At 45.3% G+C, this 15,606-nt stretch overlaps 5 protein-coding genes across 5 annotated transcripts; 4 read left to right on the top strand and 1 right to left on the bottom strand.

Moving 5' to 3' along the window:
* Positions 1-2,074: 2,074 nt before the first annotated feature.
* On the top strand, positions 2,075-3,611 carry N7520_003438 (uncharacterized protein; the record flags this gene model as incomplete). Its single annotated transcript, XM_057137373.1, has 2 exons — positions 2,075-2,150; positions 2,221-3,611. The coding sequence occupies 2 exons, from the start codon at positions 2,075-2,077 to the stop codon at positions 3,609-3,611; spliced, it is 1,467 nt and encodes a 488-aa protein (XP_056997838.1).
* A 464-nt stretch (positions 3,612-4,075) lies between these two features.
* N7520_003437 (succinate--CoA ligase subunit beta) lies at positions 4,076-5,626 on the bottom strand (the record flags this gene model as incomplete). The annotated part of the gene is made up of 7 exons (XM_057137372.1): positions 4,076-4,168; positions 4,225-4,346; positions 4,400-5,154; positions 5,201-5,297; positions 5,345-5,417; positions 5,469-5,543; positions 5,591-5,626. 7 exons carry the CDS (start codon positions 5,624-5,626, stop codon positions 4,076-4,078), a joined length of 1,251 nt encoding a protein of 416 aa, XP_056997837.1.
* Positions 5,627-7,363: 1,737 nt separating this feature from the next.
* N7520_003436 (uncharacterized protein) lies at positions 7,364-9,810 on the top strand (the record flags this gene model as incomplete). The annotated part of the gene is made up of 8 exons (XM_057137371.1): positions 7,364-8,239; positions 8,303-8,491; positions 8,539-8,717; positions 8,781-8,901; positions 8,950-9,010; positions 9,065-9,342; positions 9,400-9,500; positions 9,558-9,810. 8 exons carry the CDS (start codon positions 7,364-7,366, stop codon positions 9,808-9,810), a joined length of 2,058 nt encoding a protein of 685 aa, XP_056997836.1.
* A 2,278-nt stretch (positions 9,811-12,088) lies between these two features.
* On the top strand, positions 12,089-13,285 carry N7520_003435 (uncharacterized protein; the record flags this gene model as incomplete). Its single annotated transcript, XM_057137370.1, has 1 exon — positions 12,089-13,285. The coding sequence occupies one exon, from the start codon at positions 12,089-12,091 to the stop codon at positions 13,283-13,285; it is 1,197 nt and encodes a 398-aa protein (XP_056997835.1).
* Positions 13,286-13,318: 33 nt separating this feature from the next.
* On the top strand, positions 13,319-15,579 carry N7520_003434 (WD40 repeat domain-containing protein; the record flags this gene model as incomplete). The annotated part of the gene is made up of 3 exons (XM_057137369.1): positions 13,319-13,432; positions 13,487-14,497; positions 14,605-15,579. The coding sequence occupies 3 exons, from the start codon at positions 13,319-13,321 to the stop codon at positions 15,577-15,579; spliced, it is 2,100 nt and encodes a 699-aa protein (XP_056997834.1).
* Between the last annotated feature and the right edge of the window lie 27 nt (positions 15,580-15,606).

Raw genomic sequence — 15,606 nt, 5'->3', positions numbered from 1 at the left:
CTGTACAGTAAAACATCAATGTTCAGAGCGTCCCATCATGTTCTTTAACCCGTACACTCAACTAACCATTTCCCTATGTAATTGATTATAACGGCTTTCCTGATCTCGTCATCTTTAGTAAAAAGCACAAGCGCTAGTCTAACCTAGCACGGTATTAAGTAAGATGTTCTTAAGGCTTGGCACATTTACGGAGTACTATGCATTAAGGTAAAGGATAAGTGGGGTGAAGTAGGGGCTATAGATCGCCTGTACTATCTATCTGTTAAGTTTACTAAGCCTGTGATAGAATAAAATAAAAGATTCAAGAAAAAACTCGGGTATTACTGAGAAAAGATCAATGATAACAAACAAAAGCGACTAAATAGCTCCCTCATTCACATCAATTCAGCGCCTATGAACACATTTCCCATGAACGCGGTGAATGTGTTCTTCCATATTATCCTTACGATTAAAGGATTTTGTGCACTGTCTCTCTGAGCATCTATATGAGCGCGGAGCTACATGTTGCGTGTCGATATGCCGCATCAGGCTCCCCTTTGAGTTGAATGAGTCCCGTCGGCAGTTCTTCCATTCGCATACGAAAGAAGCAGTGGCCTCACTAGTACTTTTAGTATCACATAAATGCGCTTGTGTACGGAGAAGTCCTAAATTACTTACCGGATGTTCTTGGAACGGCCATTAGTGCAGGCGGTTGGCAGCTCATTGGCGGGAGCGCTTGGGGCAACCAATGATTGACTGATGTCGTATCTCGAGGAGGGAAAAACAGACCACGGTGCAATCGGATTGACTTGGGTAAAATGGCCAACCCTCAAAAACTGAGAGTAGCTCTGAACAGGTGGGAAAATATTTGTAGGGGTATTCTCGGTACAGCGGATATCAGAAGTATCGTAACCAGAAACGGTATGGAAGGGTCGTAAGGAAGGATTGCGTGACAAGAGGTCTTCAGATAAATAAGTAGACGATATGGCTGGATATATAGGCCGGGAAATCGAGGACTGAAGTTCAGTCACGTTCAAATGGCCAGTAGTGTTCTCGAGCCATCGTGGTTCAGCAACATGGCTCTGGTGGTCTGGTAAGGAGTTGTATGAAGTGTAATCCATCTCAGACCTGGAGATGTCTGTATGGGCTCTTTTAAAACAATGAAAATCTGGAAGAAATACTATCTTGTTGAACTGCAGATTACAAGTGAGAGTTACAGGATAAGGGGAGGGGGAGTTATAAATAAGCCGTCTTCATGGGTAGATTTAATTTGGAGAAGCGGAAGTTGCCAGACTTTTCAGGTTGAAAAACCAGGCATCCCCTTTGGGACTATATATACGCAGAGCGGTACCACACTAGCCGGATTTTACCGCTCCCGCCACTGTGGCGCAGTTAGCACTTCTCTGGGGACAAACTTGGCTTTCAATATTTGATAGATAAGGGCAACCTTGAAACACGTCAGATTGTTTATCAAATGAGCCCCGATGAATGATTCAGCCGCGATATTTCAGACAAGTGATCATGGATCAAGGCTACGGAGATAGCGGAAGTGAGCTCTAACGAAAGAAAAATATGGGGTCGGAGATACTGTCTATGATAAGCGCGAGCGAGAGGCACGGAAGGAACTACAAGATACTACACTAGCCGTGCAGCCTTGCTTAGGTTGCAGAGGTGTCGCCAAGTTGAACGCGAAATAATTCCGCTTGGGGAGAGCGAGAGAAATTTACGCCACATTTGCTTTTGTTCTTTCGCCTGTATTTGTATGTTAGCACTATCTAGGCAAAGCACCCACTAGAGTCGTGTACGAATGGCAATGAATTTACAGTGCTTTAATATCGCGACTAGACAAGACTAGCCCAGACTAGTCTAGCATCAAATTAGCACTACTGCAGTGTTCTTTCATGATTCTACCCTGCACTAAGACCGATGCGATCCTCCAAATAGGCAGCCACTTATTAGGACCCTTCATAGCGTTATAGCTTGCGACACACACAACTAAAGGTCTAGAACACCCCTCAAATAGAATTTTTCTCGAGTCCAATAATCACACACAAACTGCTTTGCTGGCTTTTGTTTCTCTCCGCAGGCCTTGCATATGGCGCAACAGTTGTCGCCCGTGGATAGTCCCTTGATGTCGCCGTCGCCGTCGCCAAGGAAGATTTGCGTCATTGGTATTGCCTTTTTTCTTGCCCTTTTTAGATCACTCCTAAGATTCCGTCGACTGACTATCGACCTTTCCAGGAGGTGGAATCGCCGGTGTTTGTCTCGTACATGAATTGGCAAAGAAGCAGGACCCCGACATCCCACTTCAAATAACCATATTCGAGCGGGAGTCATATATCGGCGGTCGAATGAAGCAGGTCTTTATGTATGACGAAGCAGGAAAGTTTCAACTTGACTGGGCAAATACGGGCGCTCAATCATTTGATGTGGAAGACATATTCTTGGCAGGCTTAGGGCGAGACGTGGGTATCAAGTTCGAGATTCAACATCCTCACGTTCTGGGGGCACCCTTATCTCAGGTCAATGTATGGGATGGAGAGCGACTGATTCCTCAGGAGCTGGAAAGACTTACTATCACTGATATATACGAGAGAGTCATGTGGCGGGTTTTCCGATCTCATCGCTTCTGGGCCCAGTTAGCCGTTGATTTGCGGGAGATCTGGGAAGGTGGGTATGAGCACTGGGTTACAATTGGAGAAGAGGCCACACTTGGAAGAGATGGTTTTGATAAGGATGCACTAACTCAATTTGCTCGGAAATGGGGTATAAGCCGTGCACCTCAGCAATCGCCGGACATTCGACGTCGTAAACATTCGTTTCTGGAACTGGTGGTGAGGAAGGCTGGAGCAATTGTTTCCCTGCAGTCCACCGTCACGAAAATCAAAAGATTGGAAAACAATACGTTTCAAGTTTCGTGGCTGCAACAATCTACAGACAAAGCCATGGATCAACAAAAGTCTCATCTGGAGAATTTCGATGCAGTCGTATTAGCTCATGCATTCGGCCAGACGGATATCGATTTCGATCCACCACTCCCCGTTTTGCCGGAGAAGATCACCTATACTCCTCTTCATGTCACCCATTTCATCTCCAACCTCCAATTAGACCCTGTCACATTCAATCTGAGAGGCAAAGCAGAAGTCCCTGATCTTATTTGGAATTTGGAAATCAACTCCAATACACCCCGATTCAAGAACAAAGTTCCGCCCTTTTTAACAATCCAGAGATCGGATAGGGACTATCTGGAGGGATGTGAAATATATTCAGAGAATGTATATCGCGTTGTCTCTACAAAGCCATTTTCTGACCAGAATATCACGTCCTTATTGGAACACAACGGAATCGCCAGGAAACATGTCACATTTCCAGACCAAGTGCCGTATCCGGTTCTTTCTGATTTGGCCATCACGCTCCCCAGTGATTATAGACTTCACATCGTTCAAGAGTTTATTCCAATCCGGGATTTCGACCTATCTTCAGCTCATCAATCTTCAGCTCATCGATCTTCAGCTCATCAGTCCAGATCCGATGCGAACATCATTTTGTCCAGGTTGGACCCCGTGGTGACTAAAATTAATCCAACTGTTCGTGGGTGCATCGTCAGCATTGGCCTAATGGGGTTGCGGTGATGGATATTGAAAATCAGGATGACGATCAAGATGTCGAACTTGTCCCGGGTCTGTTTTATCTTTCTGGATTTGAAGGTAGAACCGGTGCTTCAATATCCAACGGTATTTCTTCTGGAGTGCATGTATCACAGATATTGCTATCTCGATGGAGAAGAAATCGCTAGGTTGAAAGTTTAACAATCTGTTGATTGATTGAAACATTTCAAATAAAAGTTCTGATACCTCTAATTCAAGGAACTCCTGTACGCATTCGTGTTGGCCGATTCGTATGCAAAATCTACTTGGCACACTAGATCCAGAAGCAGGTCTAGAGTCCCTTGGCTCATTCTTTAGAATCATCATGCAGTTCCGCGCCTGCCACAGCACTTACACTCCCAGCGCTACTTGTCTCTTTGAACCATGAAGCACTTCCACTCCTTTTATTACTTGCTGCAGGTCAATAATATTTCATTCTGCTCTGATTCTTAGCCAGACCCTTTAATAAGACGAACAATGGTTTGAGCAGCGGCCTCAAAGTCGGGTTCTACCATGAGATTTTCCATATTCGAGTTTTCAATCTACTACATTTCAGTATTCCAAGTCTTCACATGATACCCCAAAAATGAGAACTTACCAGCTTTAAGCCCTTATCGGAATTAGTACCTTGCAAGCGAACCACAACGGGAACCTTGAAACCGCCCCTTTCAGCCGCAGCATCAATTATAGACTCAGCAATCATGTCGCATCGGACGATACCTAGGATTACTCGATTAGAACCAGTATTCCATGTCATAGAACTCTATACTTACCTCCGTATATGTTGACCAGAATTCCTTTTATCCGCGCATCATTGTTCAAAATCTCGAACGCCTTTGACAGAGTCTCCTTGGTTGCTCCCCCACCCACATCAAGGAAGTTAGCACACTTGCCACCATACAAGCCAATCAAGTCATTAGTCGCCATAGCAAGGCCAGCACCATTGACTATATTTCCAATATCGCCGTCAAGTCGTACATAGGAAAGTCCTAATTCAGAAGCCTCAAACTCCAATTCCTCCTCCGGGGACCGTTCCTCAAGACTGAAAAGACCCTTTTGTCGGAATCTCGCTGAATTATCGAAACTAAATTTTGCATCAAGACAAACAAAGTCACCCTCTGGTGTCCGAACTAGAGGGTTTAACTCGAGAAGCGTGGCATCCTTTTCCTCAAAAAGTTCAACCATCTGATGGATGATATGCGAAAGTGTCGCCATTTCTGGATCCGAGAACCCCAGCTGGGCTTGGATGTAGGCGATTATCTCCGGGCCTATACCGTGGGGCATGTGGAACCAGAATTTCTGAAGCTTGCTCACGTTAGATTCAATATCCACACCGCCATCGTCCGATATGAGTAGGACGGGCATGCCGCGATCGCGATCGAATGTGATTGCAACATAGAGCTCCTGTGCTACGTCAACGGCTTTGTAGATGTAGAGCTTATTGACTAGCAGGCCTCCTGGGGGAGTTTGTTTTGTTGTCAAGTTATAACCGAGCATTTTACTGGCATTTTCGAATGCCTCGCTTGGTCTATGCACTGTGAAAATCAATTCAGAATCGCCGTGCTGATGCTTACGTGTTGACCATGCGTACTCCTCCTTTGCCATCGCTGCTGTATTTCCCTTTTCCTCGACCGCCCGCTAGGACCTGGGCTTTGATGATTGATGGCGCATCTGCATGCTCTTAGTATGGGAAAGTTGTGTCAAAGGTAGAGACATACGAATAGTGGACACCACGGTCTGAGCTTCTTCTGGGTTTGTCACCACATGGCCATTTGGGACTGGAATGTCGAACTTGGTCGGAATTTAGCTGGAGCCCAGTTGAACAATATTCAGGTATCCTACATGTCTCAGGAGCTTATGAGAATTAAATTCCAGTAGTCCCAGACCTCTTCTTTGAGACTTCCATGGGATTCGGGCCTGTGACGTTCAGCACAAGCTTCCCGCCATCGCGAGGCGCGACTCACATGAAAAAGTCGCGAAGTTGGACGCCAGGTGATCATTATATGTTCCTAACCGGGTTCATGAAGTGATTTATTGGATCAGATCGAATCGAAGATCTCACCGTAGATATATTCCCGTTCGAATGTGGGGTTTGCCTTGATGACATCAACACTGTATGTCACGATGTGGTCACGCGAACGAATTGAGTTTGATGGAAGCTTAATTGATATCAGTTATTGGTTAAACCCCGGATATACTAATAACTATCCTCGCCTTCACAAGGTTATTCATGCATTCCTTATTGTTAAAGTTAGCTTGAAATGACATCACCGGGGAAAGGTATCGAACGGTAATCGAAGTTCTGCTTTTGAAATTAATGTCAATAATATGAATTTAGACTTTGTTTGAACAGTAGCATATACTTTCAAAAAGGAAAATCATGGAAGTTAAACACCTGAGTAAGTGGCCCATGCAGCCAAAAGTTAAAGACCGGATTTGTTATCTCCCCAGCACACGGCGTTTCAATTCTTGAGGTCATGAATTTCTGTCGCTGGAATGGACTCTGCGCCCTCAGTAACTCTTATCGTCACAAACGACAGACAGGTGGATCAAAATCGCCGCATATTGGCTCATGAAAGTGACAAATGTGAGCTGCGGAGCAGCCCATAATCCGAAGACTCTTAAGAGGCTAACTGAAATGCACCTAAACCGGGATATCCAATCGGGTTATTTCAGGCACGATATCCCGGAGCATGCAATGGTTTGAGGGAAACTTTAAGTAGCTTAGTATATCATGAGAAGATCTGGTGCGTAGGGATGTACTCTTAGCATACCGAATGGTAAGGGCTCGGCAAACCGTTACACCTTCCAGACTGTTGTCCCCAAACTGGCCCGATTAGATGTCTCTATTCAAGTGCATTAGAGTCAGGCTCTTGATGCTCCTGGGACCTTCGGCGACGTTGAAGATATGTAAACATGAGCCACTGTCGATCCATGCTGCTGTGACTTGTTAGCTAGGGGAAGAGACTGCATCGGCATACAAAGGCTGGAGCCAGTAAAATTTCATACAAACTGTATTTCAAGAGGAATGGAGAAAAAATGATGATGAAGAAGAGAGAGGGAGACAAATATCGATACAACAATTGAAGTAAACGCTGGAGCAAACGGAGTTGGTCACCTGACCCAATACTCCAACTGTCATCCTTTCATCAATCTGGAACTCGGTCGACAGGGCTCCAAGATCCAGAATCTGCTACATGCATGAAAATAGAAGATAGTGCGCAGCTAAAATGGTAGATATCTAGAAAGTATTGGACAGCATGGGAGAAACATATATTTTGTAGCATTGGTGCGGCTACTGGGAGTTGAAATCTTTCATGCGAATCGATCACTTTTTGCTAGTACAGTGACATCTGGATGCAAGTGATAGCTATCAAGATCAACCTATAAATCTTCAGTAATAAATTCAAGTCGCAATTTGGACGCCACAGTCGTCTTTGACTTTGAAATATTCGTCAATTTACACATTCATAGAACATCATCACGTGACAACCCGCCTGATTGATTGTGACGCGTTATCAAATCAACATCGATTTAGGGAAACGGGGGCATTAAAAAGAACACATTTTCACTTTACTTCAAACTTTGGAGTCCCAATAATTGCTATCCTGATTGAAAACCCACCCTTGGGCCCACTTGACGCCGCGTGCCTCTGCTGATTCATCCCTTACCATCCACCAACTTCCCATTCTGCTCCCCTTCCACTTTCAAGCCTTCTTAATCCATTATCTCTAGCCATGTATTCTGACGAAGAAGATGACCCCATGTTGAAAGCAGCGATCGAGGCTTCCCTCAGAGATGATAGCAACACAGCTCCCCTCAGTGAAGATCATGGTAACGTTGCTCCCCTCAGTGAGGATCATGGTAACGTTGGCCTATCTTCGCCTGAACCGCCATCAAAGGATGTGGTTGACTTGACCTACGATTCTGATGATCAGTCGGCCGTGCAGGAAGTCTTTCAAAAGTCTAATTCTATGGTGGGGCCCGACACTGATGACGAAGCTGAGCAAGACATGCACGTTGATGACGAAGATCAAGGCATGCAAGACGATGAGGAAGACCTACGGCGAGCAATCGCCATGTCACTGCAAGACTCCCAAGATGCCGACTTTCCATCAACCGGAGGCGAGTCAGCTGGGCCCACTCTGAGCAAGTCCCATTCTCCCCCTCGAGGTCTCCTTGGTCTGGATCGAAAGCAAATGGAGCAAGAGCGTCTTGCCCGAATGAAGAAACGCAAGCCCGAAGATTCTGTTTCTCCTCCAGGACAGCCCCGAACCAAACTCCACAAGGCTGGGTCTGAATCAACTAAGACTCTCTCTGCCCATGATTCCAGTACCACTTCTCACGAATTTTCATTGCATAGCTCGCCATCCACTGTTAGGCCCACTGCGCGACCAGCTATTCAGTGGCCACTTGGGGCCGTCAGAAAGACGCACGTTGCCAATACAGATCGTGGTCCAGATGAGATTACCATCGAGGAGGTTGTTCAACGAAGTGACCTGCAACTTGGCGTCTTCAGCTCTTTTCTTTGGGACATGGAATGGTTCTTTACGAAGTGTGACACGTGGCGAACGAGATTCCTCCTCATCATGCATGCCAAAGAACAAGAATTAGTGAGAAAATGGAATAGCTGCCGAGGATAACAAGAATTAGGAACTGACAAGTGAATTACGCAGCGTGATACGATGATAGCTGATACCAAAGATATGAAAAACATCCGACTGTGTTTTCCACCCATGAATGGTCAGATCACCACTATGCATTCGAAGCTGATGCTGTTGTTTCATACGAATTACATGCGCATTGCTATCCCAACAGCTAATCTTACAAGGACCGACTGGGGAGAGGATCGCTTGATGGAGAATGTAAGTTCATTATCCCGGAAATGCCTCCCTTTGCTAATTTTATGAAGACCGTCTTTCTTATCGACCTACCGAAGAAGGAAAGCAATGGCATTGAATACCCAAAGACGTTTTTTAATGAAGAGTTGCTCTACTTCTTGAAAGCTAGTACAGTGCACGAGAGTGTGATTGCGAAGTTGGATGACTATGATTTCACTGAGACGGCACGTTACGCCTTTGTGCACACAATGTTAGTCTTATACCCACTCCATCCAGGTGTTCTGCGAGAAATTTTGATTTAACAAACTCCCAGTGGCGGCAGCAGCGGACCCGGCCCTGACGACTTGTGGAGACGAACCGGATACTGTGGCTTGGGCCGGGCTGTGAAGCACCTGGGCTTGGGATCTCTCTCACCCATTAATGTTGACTATGTGGTAGGTTACGCTGGAAAAACTCTACAGCTCAATGCTAATCAGTCATAGGCCTCCTCCATCGGATCACTCAACAACGAGTTTATCCGTACTATCTATCTCGCTTGCAAAGGTTTCTACTATTCCTATACCCACTACCTGGTCACAATCTAACTATAATATATAGGAGATGATGGGCTCGCTGACTATACGATGCGCTACGCGAAGTCTGGAATTGGACATACCGACCCCGAACAACAGACTATGATACAAACTAGTAAAGAATGGCAAGGCCGCTTCCATGTCTACTTTCCTTCAGATGATACTGTCCACTGCGCCCATGACATCCCTGAAAATACCGCAGGCACCGTCTGCTTCCAATCTAGATGGTGGCAGGGCGGCAAGTTCCCAAGGGAGATAATGAGAGACTGCATTAGCAAAAAGCCTGTTTTGATGCACAATAAGGTATGAAAGAAGATTTTCAGTCCCAGAACGATATTTCATATTCTGACATATCTCAAGCTTATCTACGTCTGGCCTGCCAAGCCGATCCTGCTCCCAAATAACCGCGAATGCAAGGGATGGGCTTACATCGGTAGTGCCAACATCTCTGAAAGTGCCTGGTGAGTTGTTATTTGTACCTGCCAAATGCCACAGCTCGGCTAACACTGCAATTAAAGGGGTCGCCTTGTCAAAGACCGCCAGACCAACCGACCGAAACTGAACTGCCGGAATTGGGAATGTGGAGTGTTGGTTCCCGTTACGACAAAGGCTCCTCAAAGTCTCCAGGATGCCGAACTGCGCGACTCGAGACCTCAACCCCGAGACCTCCCTGCTGAGATTTTCGAGAACACAATCCCCGTTCCGATGATTATTCCTGCGCCTTCACTGGATGACCAGCTTAAGCCCTGGTTTTTCATGGGAGAGGATTAGATCAGCATCTTCAGATGTCAGACGGTTTCGAGTGAAACGCTAGACTGCCGGTGGCACCGTTGACCATTGATTTTGAGCTACATTTTGAGCTTTTGCTTAGCTTGTTCTTTGATTCATTTGCAGCGGATCTGGGGCGGTTAGGTTGAATAGTGTGTAGTACATTTTACTAGAAATTATGATAACAATGACAACAAAGTCTATGAAAATGAAATTTCTCAATATGAAGCACCTAGTCTTGGTCCTGGGCACCAATTTTGCTGTTGGAATGGTTGCTCTTGGGAGATATCTAATAGAGACTCATGGTCGACATTGTCTACTAGGAGCCCTGGGATGGCCTGACGTATTGCCATCATACAGTAAAGTGGAAAATGTCAAATCATATGGTGATCTCAGAACTACCCATGCAGGATCAAACGGATCAAACGAGCAGATAAGTCTGAGTCTGAATCCGAACCCCACTTGATAGGCCGATCCTGGAGTGGTGATCTTGAAGGACGTGATCCTGGGATCATTCACTTCACCCAGTGACCCCACCCACTACTATAAATACCTCTTACCTCACTTCCCTTCTCCCTCTTTCGTTCTTTTTTCTTCATCACTCCTTCAAGTTTAAACTTCTACCTTCTCTGCTCAAGCTTCAAGCTTCAAGCTTCTATCTTCATATCTACGAGCTTCCACTCCTCAAGGGTTCATCTTTAATCCTTTCATCTTCCATCTTATGTTTTTGGATATCCATCCGTCACTATGAACTTCCATCTTCCATCTCTCTGAAGTTCCAACCTCGAACTTCCATCAAACAATTCATCAATCCGATCAACAATGGCATCCACCATGCCTGAATGTTCACCAACATTCCCACCTTTATCATTCTGATAAACACACCCTCTTCTAGCATTAAAACTCCTCTCAACATGCCTCGATGAGCTTCAAGGTATCAATGCAATTATCATTCCCCACATCCCCACACTAACAGTTCAGACTGCCCAAGTATCTTCTCTTCCAGATGCCCCCACAATCCGCTCCCACACCAATCGAGTCTGCTAAAAAGCAGCTTCTGTTGAAGCTCCCAACAGATTCCTGCGCATCTGGGAACAGTCACTGAACTCATCGCCGGCAACAAAGATGTTTAGCTTCTGCTCCTCTCTGAACAGGCGTCACTTTTGTGTCAGGACAAATTCATTGCGGACTGAGTCAGGACAACACTTTGGGCTTCGAAGTTGTCGTGGACTTCAAGCTTTTCTGTTTTGTTTTATGTGGTGTGGAGGGACAACCCACTGGGCATCATTTTGCGGTGAAGAAGCATCGGTGGCAAGGAGGATACAGCCTCAGCCACGGTTCAACAATGGCATGCGGTGAAGAAGCATCGGCCACCTTTTCATTTTCCCCTCTTTCTTTTGAGGGAATGTTGTGATCGTGTAGGAACCACAGGCCAACATTGAGATACCCGTGGATTGACGTGGCTACGATGTCTAAACATAAAATTAACAACCACATCAACATCAATTCAAACAAAATTTCTTGGTGATTAAAGCAAATAGCCTTGTTGATGCTACATCCTATTTTATGTTCTTCTTTGTGTTTGTGAATACTGTCATACTTGGTTGATGTCGGAGGATCGGATCTTGAACTTGAGGCTTAACAATTTGTACTTTATCGACTTGTCAATCCAAAAGTCGTGAATCTAGACGGTCTTGTCTTTCTATCAGAACTATCATATACTTACTTTGTTTCCAAAAATTTCCTTATTATTTCTGGAAACCTTGACTTTAACTATTGTAATATCTCTGTTCTCTGGACTTATCGCCTGAAAGATCCAAGTTTCTATGATAATCAACCGTCTCAGCGCCACAGGGGCACCTGATATACCCACCCCTCTTTCAGCTGACAGTTGCCAAACTTCCCTTCACATACAACGCATAACAATGGAATCAATCTCGTTCTCTGGGGACAACCATGGAATCCAGGTTGGACGTAACACTGGCTCAATAGAGTTTTATCTTCCTTCTGGCAAGCATGATATCTTCATCCCATGAATATCTATGGAATAGCCAATGCTAAATTCCGGCGAATACAGTTGACGATACAAATTTAAATATGTCTACACGCTTTGCAATGTCCTGATCCTCTGTTTGTCAAAAATCGGCTCAAAGAAAACAAAGACAAGTTACTACTCAAAGTTGTTGAGTGGGTTTTCAAAGATCCACAGTATTGTCTGTGGCTGAAAAATCACAATGTCAATCTCCTTTGGATCAGAGGAGGCGCTGGTAAAGGCAAAAAAATGGCGTCAATTGGCATTGTTGAACAAATTTCCAGGGAAGCTTCTTCTATGACCACATACTTCTTCTGCCAGAATACCGATTACACTCTTAATTCTGTTGAAGCAATCATCAAGGGTCTCATTCGGCAATTAATCAGACAACAAAAGGAGCTTGTGGATATTCTTCGCCTTCGTTGTAACACAACTCGCGCATGTTTCAGAGATAACCTTTCTTCCTGGGAGGAACTTTGGAAAACATTTTTCGAAATGTTGATTCATTGTGCGAACCACAGAGTATACGTGATAGTGGATGCTCTTGATGAGTGCCGAACTGATAGTATGGGCGATTTCTTGAAAGTCATCGTTCGAACTGGGCTGGATCTCACACATGTCAAATGGCTTTTCACAAGTCGACCTCTGGATATTGCTGATCAGGAACTGCTCAATTCACCCGATCAAGTAGGAATTAGCTTGGAGTTGAGCTCTGGTCATCTGGAGTCCGCTATCAAAACATACATCAGTTTCAAAGTGGTTGAACTCTATCCCCGCCATTATCATCAACCCCAGGAGCTTGAGATCATCGAATCTGAGCTTCTTCAGCGGGCGGAAGGGACATTCTTATGGGTCAGCCTGGTGTTTAAGAAACTCGAGAATGATGGTAGCGGCAAACGTGTTTCATTGCGCAACGTATTGTCTACTATTCAAGTTCTGCCATCTGGACTGCGTCCCCTCTATGAACGGGTGTTTCAGCAGGTCACCGATGGTGAGGCAAATATGGTGACCGCCTGTCTGCGACTCCTCAAGGTCATGATGCTGGTCTATAGGCCCTTGAATGAGGCTGAAATACTCAGTGTGACAGGACCGTTAGACTTGGATGTTGTCATTAAAAGAATAGTCGATCGTTGTGCATCTTTCATTAAAATGCGAGGAAGTGCCATCGAATTCGCACACCAATCATCCCGAGATTTTTTGACCGACTTACCTATGCTCAGATCTCTTGAGCTTGGCGGACATGAGACGATAATGCTGAATTGTCTGTCATATCTGACAGGGTTTCTTAAATGTAATGTTCTTGATTTGCCGCTCCCTGATTCGCAAATACGAACGGAACCGCAGGACTCGGAGAGTAATGCGACAGATACTTCAGTTCTCCGTGGCATGAACTATGCTGCAACGCTTTGGGCTGAGCATCTTGAAGCGTCTAGATACACAAGTTAGACACAACAGGCGCTTGGCGACCGAGGTGAGGTGATGGAATTCATTCGCCTGAAGCTGCTGGAGTGGCTAGAGTGCCTAAGTTTGCTTGACATGTTACCCTTTGCGGCAAAGTCATTGAAAATCCTGGCAGTTTTGGCCGGGGACAATGTGAGAAATACCTATTATTATTATAAAGTCTTGTTATCTAAAGATTAACCTTAGAACCCAATCCTGAAGAGGATTGTCTACGACGCCAATCGGTTTTTGTTGCACCACTATCCGACCATTTCAACTTGGCCTTTGCAAATATATAGCTCTGGTATTGTCTTTAGCCCTGAGACGAGTGTTGCTAGAGCCAAGAATAACCTGGAAAAAGTTCCTGTGTGGTTGAGAAGACTTCCGCGTGGTCCAACTGCTTGGGATCCACTGGTTCAAACACTTCAAGGGCATTCAGGATCGATTACTGCTGTGGCATCCTCCCCAGATGGCAAGAAAATTGCATCTGCATCTGAAGATCATACAGCAATATTATGGAATACAGAAATTGGCAGTGAACATAGAGCTCTAACAGGCCACACAGGCTCACTTACCGCTCTATCATTCTCTCCAGATTCTCAACAGATTATCACAGCATCGAAAGATCGAACGGTGCGGCTCTGGGACGTCTCAACAGGGAGTACTCTGAATACCTTTGAGTGTTACGCAAGTTCGGTAACAGCCTTATCGTTCTTCCCAGACGGCAAAAAGGTCATTTTAGGTTTCCACGATCGCACAGTCTGGCTATGGGATTTAATAACGGACACTTGTGAAATTTCACCTTCTATCCATCTAGAACCAGTGAATGCTGTGACCTTGTGCGCAGATGGCAGTCAGGTTGCATCAGTGTGCAATGCTATGGAATTGTGGCGATGGGACATGAAAAGTGATCCAGACTCACCGGACTGGCCAGACTATGAAGTAGTCGATTCCCTTTTTCATGGATTCCCTCATCAGATTGCGATCATGAAATTCTCACCGGATGGTCTGTTTCTTGCATACGAGGAGCCTCTAGGTCGCATTACCATATGGAATACTGAGCTTCGGGAGCTCACAGTGACCTTGACAGATGAATATGGGCTTTTCCAAATAAATATTTCTCCCATTCAATCTATCAGCTCTAGCATTCTCAGCGGATGGCAAATATCTCGCATCGGCCTGCGGAACAGGATACATCAGGATATGGGACGCGAAGTCGTATCAAATGCTGCAAAAAATATTAAATCATCATCCAGGTAAAATTACGGCTTTGGTGTTCTCTCCAGACGGCACACAAATTATATCCGGATCCGATAATCATATAGTCATGCGTTGGAATATACCGACAGGCAGTCAAGAGCTACCTTTCGCAGGACGTCCAGGGCCGGCGGACTGTGTGGCATTTTCCCGCGGATGGCACGTTGATTGCATCAGCCACTAGTTTCGGAGTGTATCTCTGGGATGCTGCTACCGGGACTCTGCAGAGGAATCTAGATCGGCTAGATATCTTTATTTCATATAGAACTGTCTCATTCTCAGCAGACGGCAAGAAGATCGCAGCTGCATCTAACTACGAACTACGTGAATACCATGATTTGCCCTCTACAGGAATAAGCAAAGTTTCGATCCTTGCGTTCATTCAATTTTGGGATGTGACAACAGGTGTTCGGCAAATAAGGGCCGAAGGTTCTCTACAGTCCTTCACTGCGCTAGTATTTTCTCGGGATGGCAAGCAACTCGCATCTGGCTCCAGCAACGGCACAATCGAATTATGGGATGTAGCAAACGGAAGGCCTATAAAGGAATTCAGTGGGCATTCAGGTTCAGTGACTACTATAGCATTTTCATCGGATGGCAAGATGATCGCCTCAGCGGGTGCTGATTTAACGCTGAGGCTCTGGGAAATTGACTCTGTCTTGGATTCCATACCGCTCGTCAGAAAGGTTTTCGTTGGACTTTTGCACTTAAATGGAAAATGCATGTTCGATCTTCCGGAACGCGTACGGACTTTGAGATTTTCACCGGATAACATGCAGCTTTGGACGGATCTAGGCTGCGTTGAACTGGGAGCATCTCCTGCAATTCAGTCGAATATCAATTCGGGTCTGCCAGTGCATCTATTCGTAAGAGATGGCTGGATATGCTACCGATCTCTCAGAATATTGAAGTTTCCATCTGGGTACGTGAACTCTTCATTTGATGTGTGGGGAAATCGTATGGCAGTAAATTTCACAAACGGCGAGCTCTTGATATTCGAGTGTGATTGTGGTCTGTTGTCTACTTTGATGCTTAGCCAATGACGAAAGAAGAATGGTAATTTTACTATT

Source organism: Penicillium odoratum (assembly GCF_028828045.1).
Source record: "Penicillium odoratum strain IBT 22623 chromosome Unknown utg000003l_segment0_segment0, whole genome shotgun sequence".
Lineage (NCBI taxonomy): Eukaryota > Fungi > Ascomycota > Eurotiomycetes > Eurotiales > Aspergillaceae > Penicillium > Penicillium odoratum.
The sequence above is the reverse complement of the archived record's forward strand: the minus strand, read 5'-3'. Positions and strand labels throughout refer to the sequence as shown.